The sequence below is a fragment of the Ranitomeya variabilis genome, chromosome 3 (assembly GCF_051348905.1).
Source record: "Ranitomeya variabilis isolate aRanVar5 chromosome 3, aRanVar5.hap1, whole genome shotgun sequence".
Classification (NCBI taxonomy): domain Eukaryota; kingdom Metazoa; phylum Chordata; class Amphibia; order Anura; family Dendrobatidae; genus Ranitomeya; species Ranitomeya variabilis.
This window is the reverse complement of record NC_135234.1, coordinates 76,466,158-76,483,113: the sequence shown is the minus strand read 5'-3', so window position 1 is coordinate 76,483,113 and position 16,956 is coordinate 76,466,158. Positions and strand designations below refer to the sequence as shown.

Sequence of the window (16,956 nt, the reverse complement as noted above, 5' to 3'; positions counted from 1 at the left end):
GGCGGAGTTCCGGCCGCGGATGTGCGGTCGGAAATGCTGGACACGACGCACCAAAAAAGTTACATGCAACTTTTTTTGTGCCGACGGACCGACGCAACACGATGTAACCGTCACATGACGGTTGCGACATGCGGCAATGCGTCGCAATGCATCGCTAATGTTAGTCTATGGAGAAAAAACGCATCCTGCAAGCACTATTGCAGGATGCGTTTTTTCTCCAAAGCGACGCATAGCGGCGTGCGGCGTATGACGCTAGTGTGAAAGAGGCCTAAGTCGTTTTTCATAGACATTTGTATGTTCATGGTTTTGAAAGCTTTTTGCTAGATTTTCAAGCAGTAAAAAAGACTTAGTGTGCACACAGCAACTGGATGAAAATTCCACATTTTTTAGTTTTGAGAATGATATGAAGAGATTTTTTTCAGTTTCAAAAAAAAGAAAAAAAAAAAACTTGAAGGATACTTGCAGGTGGAGGTTACTTGAGGCAAAATGTACCAGTTTTTTTATTTGATAACTGCTTCATGAAACCCACCTTTTTTTTTTTTACCTAAAGAGTTTCCTGAAATGGAGTTTTAGAGGAGTGTAATTTTTTTCTGAAGTGTTTTTGCAGTATTTTAGTCTAGTTTGGAGCAGAATCCCCTCCAAAGAAGTAACATTCACTTTATGTTTTACCACCAGGCATTTTTCAAAACCTGCAGACAAAAAAAAGGATCAAAATCCTCAACATGAGAACAGCAAAGCGACTGTACAGTAAAAATGAAAAGGAAACGTCTTCCAAGGGTTTTAAAGTGATTTTTCATCTTTTTTTAGCAGGTCTGCTCCCTAAGGGCAGTCTCACACGTCCAGATAATTCCGGTACCGGAAACAATCGGTACCGGAATTATCCGTGTCCGTGTGCCCCTACGTTTCTGGTGTACATCAGTGTGGCACACGGGCGGCACACTTGTGCCGCCCGTGTGCCCACTAGGTACCACACGTACCAGCATCTGGTGCTGAATCCGTGATTCATATCTTCCCTGCAGCATAGAAGATATGAATAATGTTTAAAAGAAAGATCTATCTGTCCGCCGCCCTCCCACCCCCTGTGCGCCCCCCCGCTGTTCTGAAAATACTCACCCGCTTCCCTCGTTGGCTGTCGCTGCTTCCTGTCCTGGCCGCACCTTCTACTATATGCGGTCACGTGGGGCCGCCGATTACAGTCATGAATATGCGGCTCCACCTCCCATAGGGGTGGAGCCGCCTATTCATGACTGTAAATGAGCGGCCCCACCTGACCGCATACAGTAGAAGGTGCGGCCAGGACAGGAAGCAGCGACAGCCAACGAGGGAAGCGGGTGAGTATTTTCAGACCAGCGTGGGGGCGCACAGGGGGTGGGAGGGCGGCGGACAGATAGATCTTTCTTTTAAACATTATTATTCATATCTTCTATGCAGCAAACGCTGCTGCAGGGAAGATATGAATCGCGGATTCAGCACCATGTGGGGGGGACAGCGCTTACTGGAGCGCTGTCTCCGGCACGGCACAGGGACTGCACACGGAGAACGTCCGTGTGTGGTACCTGTTTTACACGGACCCATTGACTTTATTGGGTCCGTGTAATCCGTGCGCTCCCACGAACACTGATGTAGCGCCCCCACCGCCGCAGGGCCAAGGGGGGTACCCGGTACCGGGCCTCTGGGTCTCTGTTCTGGGGTTGTCATGGTGGCTAGACCTGGTCCGTGACCCTGCCGAGGGGCGCACGATGAAGGTATAGGTGGTTAATAGTGGTGATGTTGAGGTGCAGTGTAGGTCGCAGTAAATAATGAGGACACCACGTTGCAGTCTCTTTACCTCTTTACTGTAGGGTTTCAGAGTCCTCAGTCCGGAGCACTGTTAACAGGGCTGTCTGAGACCGGCCGGTCCAAAGGCCCATCAGGAGTCCCCTTAACAGGTGGGAATCAGTGTTTGCCTTCTAGCGCCTGTGTGTTGTAGTCCTTCCCTGCTGAGCTCCCGGGATAGTCCTCACAACTGGTTCTGTCTGTCTCTGATGTTCGTTCTCTCCGTCCCCCAGATGGTATGGTAGGACGCACCCGTATGACGGGGTAGGCCTGGAGTTCTTCCGGGACCCTAGAGTCGTCCCTCTCCCACAGCTGCCTCCGTTGTCTGCTTAGGTGATTTGTGTGAGACAGCCAACCTATAATTAGCTGTCCGGCCGTGGTTTGCAGTATTGCTTAGAGTCTCTTACTTGCTCGGCGTTCCGGCCACCGACTGTTGCGCCTCAGAAGGATGTTGCCTCGGTCTAACAGCACGACTCCTTCTGGTCCCAATGCCTCTTAACTGTATTTCCGTTGCTCACTGGTCTGTGCTGTTCTTAGGAGTCTGCCAGGATCCCATCCCTGACAGGTCCTCTCTCTAGCTCTTCCCAGCTACTTCTCACTGTCTTCCTGTCCAACCCCCAGTTTTACCAGAGTGTGAGGAGTGGCCTATTAGATAGAACCACCCCCCCTGGTGGCCGGAGTGTGAAGTGTAGTGTGAGTGTTACCTGGTCAGGTGAACTCTTTTAGTGCAGTCAGACATAACATCACTCCCCTTAGTGGCAGAGCGACATTACTGCAACGACCAGGACTCTGGGGCGCTGCACTGACATGTCTCCGTGTTTGGCACACGGAGACACGGTCCGCAAACAATCAATGACATCTGCACAGATGCATTGATTTCAATGTGTCTACGTGTGTCAGTGGCTCCGGTATGTGAGAAAACTGACACCTCACGTACCGGAATCACTGACGTGTGAAACCGGCCTAAGGGTATGTGCACACAATATATTTTTGAGGCATTTATGTTCTGTGACTCTCTTAATAAAATGATGTTAAAAAGAATGACTATATGCACAGCAATGTAAAAACAACATGCTATGCAAACATTCAGCCTTTGGTGCTTCTCTTAAAGGGAACCTGTCAGAAGGATTGTGCACAGGGTGAGGGTTAAACAGTGTGGCGATACTTTATTGAACCACAAAACAGGCAAATAATATGTAGAACAGTCCCAGCACAATACTCAAGATGGTGCACAATTACAAAGTGTCACCCTTCCGCTGACTTGTCAGAATGAGAGCAGCTGTTACTTCAGAGCTCCAAGGGCCGACTACTCCACCTGCGGCATGCACAGAGAGAAGGTAATGACAAGCTTAGGAAGATGGCAGTCCATTGAGGTGCAAGGTCAGTTATGCCGGGGGGGTCACAACCTGGGTTCTCCAAACATCTCCATTGAGCCAGGTGACTGGTGGGTCCAAATCCTGATTACCCCAAATGTATCCATGGTTCAGTGATGGTCAATGGAGCAAATCTGTATTCTTTCAGCCGGGGGCCATGGTCCTCTAAGCTGACATCCTGTAGAATGACAAATCTGTGTCCCTTGTGTGTCCATCATGGAGCCATGATGTCTCAACTGCAGTCTTGTAAAGAGTCTCTCTTTCTTTGGATCTCTGTATCTCTTGGCTGTCTGGATGACTGAATGTTTATCTGTCTGGATGTATAAAGTATATATGCTACAGAGGTGCATCTCCTCTTTTTACAGTTAACAACAGTCCTTCAAGCCAGCATGAAGAGGTCAAGAGGAAGATGTGATGAGGTTGACTCACATTTGACTGTTTAATAGATTTGGATAGTTTTTACTCCTCTGTTTTGCAAGTCAACAAACTGGCGGGCTGGACAATATGTAATCAACATATCAGCAAACATCATTGTTCAATTAACATCATTGTTCATTGTTAATATGTTCCAACAAATGTCAACTTGCAAGTCAATATCACAGATTTATATGATCAAGAGTCTGTGTTTTCTTGACCAAAAGAAAGAAACACAAAAATTCAAAAGTCAACATATCGATGACAGTCAATTCCTCCTGCTTTACTGGCGTCTGGTTAATTTAGATAAAATGCTGTGTCATCACAGGTGGCACTCAGGGTCAGATAAAAAAAAGCTTCTTTATGGAAAAAGGGTTTAATACATGGATGTAGAGGAGCGGGCTATCTAGTGGGTGATTGCCGTTTTGCGTGCAGCAAACCCTTCAACGGGTCCCGGTACGTTTTCATGTGGGTGTGCAGTCCCTTTATAGGTAGACATGCTTCTTCTCTCACGTCACAGTAACATAAATTAAAATTAACAACAATATATAATGAAATTGTAAAAACACCGTCATGTCTATCTTGTCATTAAAACCAAGAGGACCTTATACATTGGAGCGAATAATCCATTTTGCTTCTCTATGTAATAATATTTTTTTCAAATCACCTCCTTGGTTGAGTAGATGAACTCTCTCCAATCTTGCGAAACTTAGAATCTCCGGGTCTGAGTGATGAATTTCACCAAGGTGTTCTATAAGCCCGGTAGATCCTTTTCCAGACTAATGGAATTAAAGTGCTCCCTGAATCTTACATACATGAGTCTGATAGTTTTCCCTATATAATATCTTCCACAGGGACAAAAAATTAATGTACACAATGTGCTGAGTTTTACAGGACGTAAACTCCGTTAGACAGTGTACATTTGCGCCTAATTTAATTGGATTCGTTTTCAATTGAAACTTGCAAAAATTGCATGAACCACATCTGTAGTTCCCAATTACACTGGCATTTTTAACCAATTTGTGGCAGGTGTTTTTAAATGGTTCCTGACCAAACTGCCTTTTAAGTTGGGACAACGCCTGTATGTAACAAGCAGTTTGCTCATAACCATTTTGCTCAAATCCTTATCTGATCCCAGAACTTGCCAGTTTTCAATTATGGCACCGCGGATTGCTCTATCCATGGAACCAAATTTAAAATTGAAACTAAACCTTTTTTACTTATCCATCTTTTGTTTATTAGTGGCTTTCATTAGGGATTTTGTTCAAATTTTTTAGCTTTATTCAAAGCCTCATCTAAGATCGTGTTTAGAATAGTGCCGGTGTTTCCTTGTTTTTTTGTATGTGCCTGATTTTGCCTCAAACCAAGCACATTCAGACATACCTCGCTGCGGACGTTGACAGTAGTATTGACACTAAAGAGCAGCCTACTTCATTAAATGGAAAACAAGCAGGGAGGGAAAATGTGGGATCATTCTTTACGGACCGTAACATCAAAGATGACATACAAGTTTCAAGCACAAGGACCGTAGAATTTAAAATTACCAATTTTGCTTATGCAAATTGCCTCTTCAGAGAGAAAGAGGACTTAAACTCTATAGCGCCACCTGTTGGAAGTAGCGATCCTACAAGTCACAATTAACCCTTTAACGAGTCGTGCAATATGACTTAGGATAAAAGCTGAATCAGTATCTCAATTCACAGACACGGTGTTTCGGGCTGTTGGCCCTCGTCAGTGCGAAGCATGAGAACTGATTTGGCTAGATGAGGGGCTCTGGACTGGGGTCTAAGGGGTAAGGTTTCTCCTTGTGGAGAGTGAGAGTGACATACCAGCTCTGGCTTGTCAAGGTAAGGAGGCTTATTCGCCATGCATCCTCACCCACAATTACTTTGAATTTGACAAGATCTATCTACAGGAGACTGGCACAGCAATGGGAAGTAAAATGGCTCCACAGTATGCAAATCTTTTCATGGCCAAGCTTGAAAGCGACTTTTTGTCCTCTTGTCCCATCAGGCCTCTGGCCTATTACCGCTACATTGATGATATTTTAATCATCTGGACGGAGTCTGAGCAACAGCTAAAGACGTTCTATGAACAGTTTAATCAATTTCATCCCACCATCAACTTGACACTCAACTACTCCTGCACTGAAATTAACTTTTTGGACACCATCATCAAGCTGCAAACCAATAAAATAGAGATATCCCTATATCACAAGCCAATCGAACCGTCCAGCATACCTTAAATGAGATAGTTTCCATCCAAAACACATAAAAAACTCTATTGTTTACAGCCAAGCCATCAGATACAATCGTATATGTTCCAACCCAATGGATAGGGATGAACACCTTGGTCACCTCAGAAAGACCTTTTTGAATCAGGGCTACCATCCAAGAACAATGGAAAACCAGATCACAAGAGCAACTAGAATATCAAGGAATCGCCTGCCACATTACAAAGCTAAAGAAGAAAATAACCGGGTGCCTCTAGTAGTTACCTACAATCCAAATCTGGAGATGCTAAGGGGAGCTGCACGGAAATTACTACCTTTACTACAAAAAGATGCCCGCTTACAATCCATTTTTCCAGACCCCCCACTACTGTGTTTTAGGCAGCCCCCAAATCTAAGAAGCATCATTGTCAGAAGCTCCCTGTCCTCTCCAAGAGCTGCAGGAACCTTTCCTTGCAACCAGAAAAAATGTAAAACCTGTCCATTTATAATGACCACGGAGAAGATAAAGATCCCCAATTCACATCAGGACTACAAGATACCACGTAGTTTCAGCTGCATCACTTCTAATGTGGTGTACCTAATTATTTGTACTAAATGTCCAACTGGGGGTCTGTATGTGGGGGAGACAGGGCAGAAACTGAGAGCAAGGATAAATTCTCACCGCCATAAAATAAAAGAATGGATCTACCTGTGGCCAAACATTTTTGTATGCCTGATCATAGCACCATGGACCTGAAATTACTTGTATTGAAAGGTAACTTCAAATCTCAGCGAGACAGGAGAATCTGGGAGTATAAATTTATGACGACCTTTGACACACTTAGTGCAGGAATGAATGTGTCGCATGGATTTAATGTCTTATCCATGTTTTTTCAGTTTTTTTTTTCTGTGATGTAATGTGCATAAATATGTGATTCTCCAGAATTTCTTTTAGTCTATGCCTGATGAAGAGACCTGTGTAGTCTCGAAAGCATTTTGAACTTTTGCCTAGGGCATCATTTGCTTTTTAAGGGTACATTAATAATTTCTAAAAGGGGCCCTCAGGGACGTATTATTTGTGTTATTAATACTGGGCTAGCGGGGACAATACTTACCTTGCCCCAGACACTGACAACACAAGCTATGTCACTGTAGATTTCTGTAAGATTTACACTAATAATACATTGTAATATTGAGGTGAATAAACACAAAAAATAATTAAATTATAAAAAAATATAACTGCATATGAGCCTCCCACAAAATCGATGAAGGTGAACATTGTGCATAATTGTCAGCTTACAAGAAGGGAAAGAACAAAATAAAAAAATTAGTTGCAAAAAGTGTTCATACTCTATAACATTTTCTGCTGGGATTCCAAACAATTATTTTTAGGGATTATCTAAACATGGTACAGGGATAAAATTGCAAAGTGCTTATAAAAACAAGTGACGTTGCAATTTACTTGTTTCTAAAAATCTTCTCTGTTCTCAAAACCAGAGGGATTTTATATATTTTAAGTTACTGCTTGTTGCCTAGATTACCGGCTACCTCTGCAGCCTGTCAGCGGTGGCCGGTGTGTTAGGCATAAGTGCAGCTTCAGTGTCCCAGGATCCTCCTGATGACTTCAGTCCCCCTGCACTTCTTCAGAGGTAAAGGTGCCTCATGTAGTAGTATTGGAAATTGCCAAATTCGGACCAGCGGCTCAGCCATGCTGCCCACCCAAACTGACTCCAGAATTTCACTGCCCACCGAAAAGAAGGAATGAAGACTGATCTTGAGAACGACTATTTAATTGGGTCTAATCTCCTTTTACTACATTCTTTCTCGATCTAATAGTCTGATCTAATGAACACATTGCAAAGAACATACAGTATAACAGGTGATGGATCCCCTCTGCCGGATCCAACCTTGTAGATCATTAAATACCGGGCTATGCCAGGTGGGCCTAGTAGGGCCTAGTGCCCAAGGGCCCCTCTGTCAACTACAAGAGCCGAACTATTATCCACCTATGCCCTTATATCTGGAGATATTGGTGTATAATGAATAATCAATGGTGCCAATAATGTATACCATGACTATAAATGACAAGTAATGGTTGGCAAAGGCCGCGGCTCAGGTTTATCATGAGCGATGTACATCTTTGACATCAACTGGACGCCTTGGGTTATGTTGAGTAGGTAAAAAATAAAATGTTAACTGTGATTTGTCAGGTGCAGATTTTTTGTTGCGTTTTGGTGCAACTTTGACACAATTTACAACAGAAGAACAACAATCTCATTACAATACATATCAATGAAGCTGAGCAAGACTGGCATGATGCCACCCCAGCATTGTATGGCTGCAGATGTCACAATCCGTCCAATGTTCCATGTGGCTCCACATGATGTCATGCTGCTCAGTGATGTCACATTGTTCTACGGCTGCACATTCCACCCCTAGGTGTTCCATGAAGATACTTGTGATGTAATTCTCCTTTGTGATATCACATAACCAGTGACTTATGCGCTCGGCCATCTTGATTCCTTCTGTGGACCTTTGCCGTCTGACGAGTGAAGGTGCATTTTTTTTTCCCTGTGCTCAGTGAATTTCTGATTGTGATATTAACACAAAATGAGTTTTAGAGCTGGAAAAAAATGGAAAAAGATCTCCAACAGAGAAGAGACCACCACATCTAACAACAAAGATGGTCTCTTATATCAGGATGTAGATGTCCCTCGTGACACCAGAGAGGACACCAATGGGGAGAGGAATACCCCCAATGAGGCATCTTCACGGCATAATGTGAAGACCTCACATTCTCTCCGTAGAGGAAGAGACAAGTCCTGGACTCGGGATTCGAGGACCAGAGATGAGCCTCCTTATAAAAAAAGATGTCTTGATGCTGGAGAGGATCAAGACGTAAACAGCCCTCAAAAAACTCAGGTGGACACCAGAGTTTTAAAGAGGAAGAGAGAAGAAGAACAGGTGGAAGGAGGTGGAGGTGAAGGAACGAGCCAGTGCTCTATGATGGTATCCAAAAGATCAAAACCAGACACCAACTCTTGCCCAGTAGCAGGTAAGATGGGAAATTAGTCTGAAAGATGAGAAAGTTGGTTTTCTCTAGATGAAAATCAGACGATTCTTTTATTCTTCACTCGTTTGTAATTCGCTTAACAGTGATTCAATCAATGTTTTACCCTCTTTGTCTCACCAGGAGAAGGCTCCTTCCAGGCAGATGACATTCCGCCCACCATTCCAGACACCCTATCAGAGGAAAGCTTTACCTACCACAAGGTTCTTGGCCGAGGACATTTTGGAAAGGTTTGTGATTTTTATTTTTATCCAATTTGTACGTTTCTGTGTAAGCTGACTAATGTTTATAAACTGTGAAACCCATAGAAATGTTAAAGGGGCCTCCTTTTGGTTAGAAGTGATCCCCAACATCAAACAGGGCTGTTTAGCATTAAAAACATTGCTGTCCACTTTCAAAAACATTGCCACACATTTCAACAGGTTGTGTCTGGTATTGCAGCTCACCTCCATTGAAGTCAGAGGGAATGCATTGCCATTCCACGCACAACCTGTAGACAGATGTGGCGCTGTTTGGGAAAAATGCAGCTATATAATTGTGCTCCTGGACAACCAATTTTTAACCAGTTAGAAGGTATTTACTGTTTGGACTCCCATAATGTTCTGTAATTATAGGGAAACCTACATCATATGTTTAATAGCACATGTGAAACGCAACATCACATGGTGTTCGGTGAAACTGATTGACTTAATGTGTAATGCGCAGATGTGTCTGGTCCTCTAGAGCCAGAAACGCTCTTTATAGCCTCTCTCAGCCTCTGGTTTATACAAAAGGGCTGTGGCATACTGTAAGATGTCCAGAGATAGGACGGAATTTTGTGCCCCCTAAACCGTGGACCATTCGCGTTCCTTGAGTCTCTTCCACCAGTCCAGACATGAGGAGGCCATGGTGGGCACATACTGAGTTGGGTTTCTGGTACAGATGTTCCGTGCTCTTGCAGATTCATGCACCTCGTAACCCAGGTATCTTATTTCTGCTCTTCCTTCAGGTGTTGTTGGCCTCGGAGAAAGTCAGTGGACATCGGCTGGCAATCAAGATATTGAAAAAGAGACGGCTTTTAAAGGAAAGGAGGACGACTGCAGCAATAAACGAAAAACTAGTGCTGCAGATTGCAGAGCGGAGCCCCTTCCTTTGTGCCTCGTTTGCTACGTTCCAGACATCGGTAAGAGCTCCAGCTTCTATCATTGACTCCTCTCACCTCTGAGCCCATTTACATAGAATCAGCGCAATTATAGTATAGTATTATATGATGTAGGATTATGTGAAGGGCATCACCTGCCCGATATCTGCAAAGGCGGCTTATAGACATGGGCCCAAATGAGGGTTCCTGGGATGTTTTGTAGGGTCTTTACATATGTAACGTCATCGTCTCCTTCTCCCCCAGGATTATCTCTTCTATGTCATGGATTACATGGTTGGAGGGGATCTCCATCAATTGATTAAGAACAAAGCCCCATTTGATATTGAGACAACCAGGTAAGATTGGCCGGAGGGTCTATAGGGTGAGCATAGGGCGGCGTACAAGGGTTATAGAACTACTCCACATCAGCTATACTCTTGTTTGGCCAGGAAGATTGATGACATCCAACACGGTGGCCACCGTCATCCACCCGGCACCGGCTCCGGGATAGAACAGAGCCGCAGCAATGCGTCCTCCATATCAGTGCGGATTAGGAACCGGGACGATTGAAATGTTTTTCTTTCTTTCCTATCAGGTTGTACACGGCTGAACTTACCTGCGGCCTCCAGTTCCTGCATTCAAGAGGCATTATACACCGGTAATAGATTCTCCACTATTCTCATGTAACGGAGGTCATTGTATAGATTATTCCTGGGTATTGTGGGTGGGAGATTTACCCCTTCCCGACCAGGAAAATCTTATTCTTTTTATTTTTCATTCTTTTTATTTTAGAAGTTAAAGATATATATACAGATATACACACACCTATATACACCTATATATATACAGAAACACACCAATATATACAGATACACACCGATATATATACAGATACACAGCTATATACAGATACACACCTATATATACAGATATACACACCTATGTATATACACAGATACACACCTATATATACAGATACACACAGCTATATACAGATATAAGCCTATATTTACAGATACACAGCTATATATATACACAGATACACAGCTTTATACAGATATACACACCTATGTATACAGTATACAGATACACAGCTATATATACAGATACAAGCCTATATATACAGATACACACACCTATATATATACAGATACAAGCCTATATATACAGATACACACCTATATATAGATACACACACCTATATATACAGTTGTATACATTCACAATTTTTCTAGTAATTTATCCACATTCTGACATTCCGGTAACCTAATTTTATTCCCTTTCAGTGACCTGAAGCCATTGAACATGTTTATAGACGGCGACAGCCACGCTAAGATCGGTGACTTTGGCCTCTCAAAAATCGACGTATATGAAGATCAAAAAGTGACTGGATATGCAGGAACCGCCAAGTACATGGCTCCTGAAGTAAGGAACACATCATCATATCACATAGTGATTACTGTATTGTCTGTTATTAACACCAGATCATCAGGATAAGATCGCAGACGTTCCGTTCATGGCCACACTGTATACATGGGCATCACGGGCACCCATAGACTGGAGACACAAACACCAGACACTTACCTCCTGCATGCTGGACACATAGCACACACTGACCTCCTGCATACTGGACACGTAGCACACACTTACCTCCTGTATACTGGACACATAGCACACACTTACCTCCTGCATACTGGACACATAGCACACACTAACCTCCTGCATACTGGGGACACATAGCACACACTTTCTGCATGTACGATACATACCACACAGATGCCTCCCAAACACTGGTGGATCCCTACAGCCTACAACAGACCCCACTCTCCTCCACTACACTACACCCACCTCCGATGTGAGTCTCGCCCCCTTCGGACCGCCATAGTGTAGTGTACACACATCTGTTATACTCTCCTGCTGCTTGTGCGGCATTTTGCAAAGTAACGTCCCAACACTGATTTGATGTTTGCAGAGACACGACTCATTCTAAAAATTCCATAATGAAAAGTTACTGGGCCAAAGTCAGAGACAAAGAACAAGCCCAGCTCACTGACTGTTTCCATCTCTTCCCCCTCTATGTACACATAGGTTTTCCGTTTAGAAAAGTATGACGGAGCAGTAGATTGGTTTTCGCTTGGAATCATCGTGTGCGAAATGTCAAGTGGAAAATACCCGTTCTACAACGGGAATGACAGAATGAGACTAAAAATGTCCATTCTGTATGATGACCCCATCTATCCACAAGATCTCAACACCGACATAAAGGACCTGATAAACAACGTAAGTGGTCATATATATTGGATTAGGCTAGCATTAGGGGTCCTTAGTATCAGGACTAGGATTAGTTACAGACCTAGGAATAGCGCTAGGAATAGGGTTGACAGGGGTTAGGGCGAGGGCTTGGATTAGGGTTCTGTCTAGGATTAGGGTTCTGTCTAGGATTAGGGCTAGGGCTAGGATTAGGGTTCTGTCTATGATTAGGGCTAGGGCTAGGATTACGGTTCTGTCTAGGATTAGGGCTAGGGCTAGGATTAGGGTTCTGTCTAGGATTAGGGCTAGGGCTAGGATTAGGGTTCTGTCTAGGATCAGGGCTAGGATGAGGGTCCTGTCTAGGATTAGGTCTAGGGCTAGGATTAGGGTTCCGTCTACGATTAGTGTTAGGGCTAGGATTAGGGTTCTGTCTAGGATTAGGGCTAGGATTAGGGTTCTGTATAGCATTAGGTTCTGTCTAAGATTAGAGTTAGGATTAGGGTTCTGTGTAGGATTAGGCCTAGGGTTAGTGTTAGGGCTAGGATTATGGATAAGGCTAGGGCTTGGATTAGGGTTCTGTCTAGGACTAGGGTTAGGATTAGTGTTCTGTGTAGGATTAGGGCTAGGATTAGTGTTAGGGCTAGGATTAAGGATAAGGCTAAGGCTAGGATTAGTGTTAGGGCTAGGATTAAGAATAAGGCTAGGGCTAGGATTAGAGTTCTGTCTAGGATTAGGGTTCTTTCTAGGATAGAGGGTTCTGTCTAGGATTAGGGTTCTGTGTAGGATTAGGCCTAGGGTTAGTGTTAGGGCTAGGATTATGGATAAGGCTAGGGCTTGGATTAGGGTTCTGTCTAGGACTAGGGTTAGGATTAGTGTTCTGTGTAGGATTAGGGCTAGGATTTGTGTTAGGGCTAGGATTAAGGATAAGGCTAGGGCTAGCATTAGGGTTCTGTCTAGGATTAGGGTTAGGGTTCTGTATAGGATTAGGGCTAGGATTTGTGTTAGGGCTAGGATTAAGGATAAGGCTAGGGCTAGGATTAGGGTTCTTTCTAGGATTAGGGTTAGGATTAGGGTTCTGTGTAGGGTTAGGGCTAGGATTAGTGTTAGGGCTAGGATTAAGGATAAGGTTAGGGTTAGGATTAGGTTTCTGTCTAGGATTAGGGATAGGATTAGGGTTCTGTCTAGGGTTCTGTCTAGGATTAGGGTTTTGTCTAGGATTAGGGTTCTGTCTAGGAATAGGGTTAGGATTAGGGTTCTGTGTAGGATTAGGGTTATAGTTAGGGTAATTAAACATAAAAACAAGTGAAAAATAACAAATAAAACGTATCAAAAAATGTTATAACAATGTAAAATGTTATTTTTTAAATTGATATGAAATTTCATGAAAAAACAGAAAAACCCTATAGTGCTGAAGGTCAAGACATAATGACATCAGCATTTCCTATAGTTACAGTACATCTGCCTGGGGGATAAGGGGAGAAATACTGGACAGGTGGAGGGGACACAGGGAATGTTACCTCTCCACAGGTCCGGAGGCACAAAACATTTACCTTTTCCCCGGGCGCTGGCAACCTACACTACACCACTGCCAGGGAGGAGACATGATGGATGGATGTCAGTCACTCGGGATGATGGACTCTTTCTTCTTGTATTTATTCCTCAGCTTCTCTTTAAGTCTGCTGACAAGCGACGTATATTTGTGAAGGAACAACTGAGGACACATTTGATGTTCCAGACAACTGACTGGGGGGCGATAGAATCTGGAGAACTCTCTCCATCAAACCATGTGGAGCCGGTAAGTACCTAACACTCTGGGGGCTTTTTGATGGGGATGACTGAGCATAAAAATTGACAGTGGTCCTTGACAGGGACTAAAATCATGTCCCATTCAGGTGACGTGTGACAGCACTACCTCTTTATAGTAATGCAGGGTGTCCTGTTGAAGCTGGCTGTTTTGTCCCTATGGTTGGGGTACGTCCGTACCGTTGCACATCTGCATCATCTAATCTAGGTGTAACTAGGCTTCTTGCGGGAAGTTATAATTATACACTGGATAGTACTGAACACTGACGCCACACTTTCTTGTCACAGACCCCAGTGCAGGATGACGTCATTCCTGTCGTGGCCATGCTGAACGCAAGAAAACCGCGAGGGCCTCCAATAACACCGGAGGAACAGCAGCATTTTATCGACTTCAGCAGTGTCGGGAGCAGGTGGAAAGATCTCCAGCCAGAGAACCTGTGGAGAACATCTGACTCCTCCAGATCTTCTGTACAAGGAGCCCTGACGGATAACGTGAGTCTTCTAACCCTAGATAATGGAGCCCACTCTTCCTAGAATCCAAAAATTTGTCAGATGTGATTTTATCTTTCTCTTTTTTCTTCACTCACAGAATTTATTTTCATCCACCACGTCATCCTCCTCACCATCGATTTTAACATTATCGTCATCCGGATCGTCAGTCATAGTCATCATATAATCATCATTGCTGGACACTTAATTCAGAACACTTTTATGAAGGATCAGCACAGATATCAGAAGACCTAAACATACCAAAGACCTATGCCCACATGAAGGGTAGTCCTTCCAGCACGTTTCGTAAAGTTTTTCCCCACTGGGGTTTTTTTCCTCTACGACATGCAGAAGGACGATTCTTCATAAGTCAGGAGCGACAGTTTGAGGCAAATTATTGTCTCTTAGAACTGATTAATCCGTGCATGAGACAACACATTAAATGCAATATCTGAGAATGTTACTTGCACCTTTGCCTTTGTTTTCTATATCCTCATTGGAAGGAACAGGTTCTGTGAATATTCCTTTCTTTTTCTAGTTCCTTATTGGAAGAAGCGGTTTCTATAGTAGCCCTCACCCGGTCTCAAGAAGCCCCTTACTAAGACTTTTTAATTTATTTAATGTGCGTATGTGCATGTAATCTAGTGTGAATGTATTAACTACTTACCTACAGCCACTCTCTCCAGTGTCCGGCGCCGGTTTTCTGCTCTTCTCAGTGACGTCACCGAAATTGCGCCTAACCGGCTCACTGTACGCGTGAGCTGGAAGTCTGTTTTACAATGAAAGCTTATGGAGTCCGTTCTGACGGTCCATAGACTCACATTGTAAAAACAACTTTCTGCTCACGCAGAGTGAAGTGTGACCCGGATAGTCTGCAGAGCGGTGATGTCACTCAGAAAAGGAGATTGGAGCTGGACACCGGAGAGAGAAGCAGAATGTGAGTATATGAATACACTCACAATACATTACACATACACACATGCAGGACTGGTATCTACCATTCTATGATCACAATATGGCAGGAATATCCGTGTTTTTCTTTGTGCATGTCATGAAGATATGAATTATTTTTCCATTATACAGTGGGACCAAGTCCTGCTTGCAGCCCCTCGCACTGTTGCAGCCCTCTATTTCTCCCTCTTTTTGAATTTATATTCCCTCCTCCCTTCAACCAAATGGTCATTCTGGAATGTGAGTTTTATGGCTCTGCCAGCTAGCAGAGCTAAGTGTGTTTTCCCGCCAAGAATCTATTTGTTTCCGGAGCAGAATACTCAAAGTCAAATTTAAAAACACAGAGATTTCCAGGATCTGGGCATTTGGGGCTACGCATGGCAGCGTTTTGCAGCTTTTAGGGCCATCGGAAACCTGGGAAAATAATTTCTGCCCACCAGTAAATCACAGACATACTGTGTTTGGACTCTTAACCCCTTCATGACCCAGCCTATTTTGACCTTAATGACCAGGCCGTTTTTTGCAATTCTGACTAGTGTCTCTTTATGAGGTAATAACTCAGGAACGCTTCAACGGATCCTAGCGGTTCTGAGACTGTTTTTTCGTGACATATTGGGCTTCATGTTAGTGGTAAATTTAGGTTGCTAATTTCTGAGTTTATTTGTGAAAAAAAAACGGAAATTTGGCAAAAATTTTGAACATTTTGCAATTTTCACATTTTGAATTTTTATTCTGTTAAACCAGAGAGTTATGTGACACAAAATAGTTAATAAATAACATTTCCCACATGTCTACTTTACATCAGCACAATTTTTTTTGCTAGGAAGTTACAAGGGTTAAAATTTGACCAGTGATTTCTCATTTTTACAACAAAATTTACAAAACCATTTTTTTTAGGGACCATCTCACATTTGAAGTCAGTTTGAGGGTTCTATATGGCTGAAAATACCCAAAAGTGACACCATTCTAAAAACTGCACCCCTCAAGGTGCTCAAAACCACATTCAAAAAGTTTATTAACCTTTCAGGTGTTTCACAGCAGCAGAAGCAACATGGAAGGAAAAAATGAACATTTAATTTTTTAGTCACAAAAATGATCTTTTAGCAACAATTTTTTTATTTTCCCAAGGGTAAAAGGAGAAACTGGACCACGAACGTTGTTGTCCAATTTGTCCTGAGTACGCTGATACCTCATATGTGGGGGTAAACCACTGTTTGGGCGCACGGCAGGGCTAGGAGCGCCATTTGACTTTTTGAATGAAAAATTGGCTCCAATCTTTAGCGGACACCATGTCGCGTTTGGAGAGCCCCCGTGTGCCTAAACATTAAAGCTCCCCCACAAGTGACCCCATTTTGGAAACTAGACCCCCCAAGGAACTTATCTAGAAGCATAGTCAGCACTTTAAACCCTCAGGTGCTTCACAAATTGATCCGTAAAAATGAAAAAGTACTTTTTTTCA

The 16,956-nt window shown here is 43.4% G+C and overlaps 1 protein-coding gene across 1 annotated transcript in view; it reads left to right on the top strand.

Annotated features, from left to right (window-relative positions):
- Window positions 1-14,966, top strand: part of LOC143817618 (uncharacterized) — a 51,488-nt gene extending 36,522 nt beyond the window's left edge. Inside the window, exons 3-12 of the mRNA XM_077299109.1 lie at window positions 8,515-8,869; window positions 9,008-9,114; window positions 9,873-10,046; window positions 10,269-10,360; window positions 10,600-10,662; window positions 11,291-11,429; window positions 12,093-12,284; window positions 13,918-14,049; window positions 14,346-14,549; window positions 14,647-14,966. Of these exons, the coding sequence (XP_077155224.1) occupies window positions 8,515-8,869; window positions 9,008-9,114; window positions 9,873-10,046; window positions 10,269-10,360; window positions 10,600-10,662; window positions 11,291-11,429; window positions 12,093-12,284; window positions 13,918-14,049; window positions 14,346-14,549; window positions 14,647-14,733 (1,545 nt within the window). The 3' untranslated portion in view covers window positions 14,734-14,966. The remainder of the gene's footprint in view (window positions 1-8,514; window positions 8,870-9,007; window positions 9,115-9,872; window positions 10,047-10,268; window positions 10,361-10,599; window positions 10,663-11,290; window positions 11,430-12,092; window positions 12,285-13,917; window positions 14,050-14,345; window positions 14,550-14,646) is intronic.
- The last annotated feature ends 1,990 nt before the right edge of the window (window positions 14,967-16,956 follow it).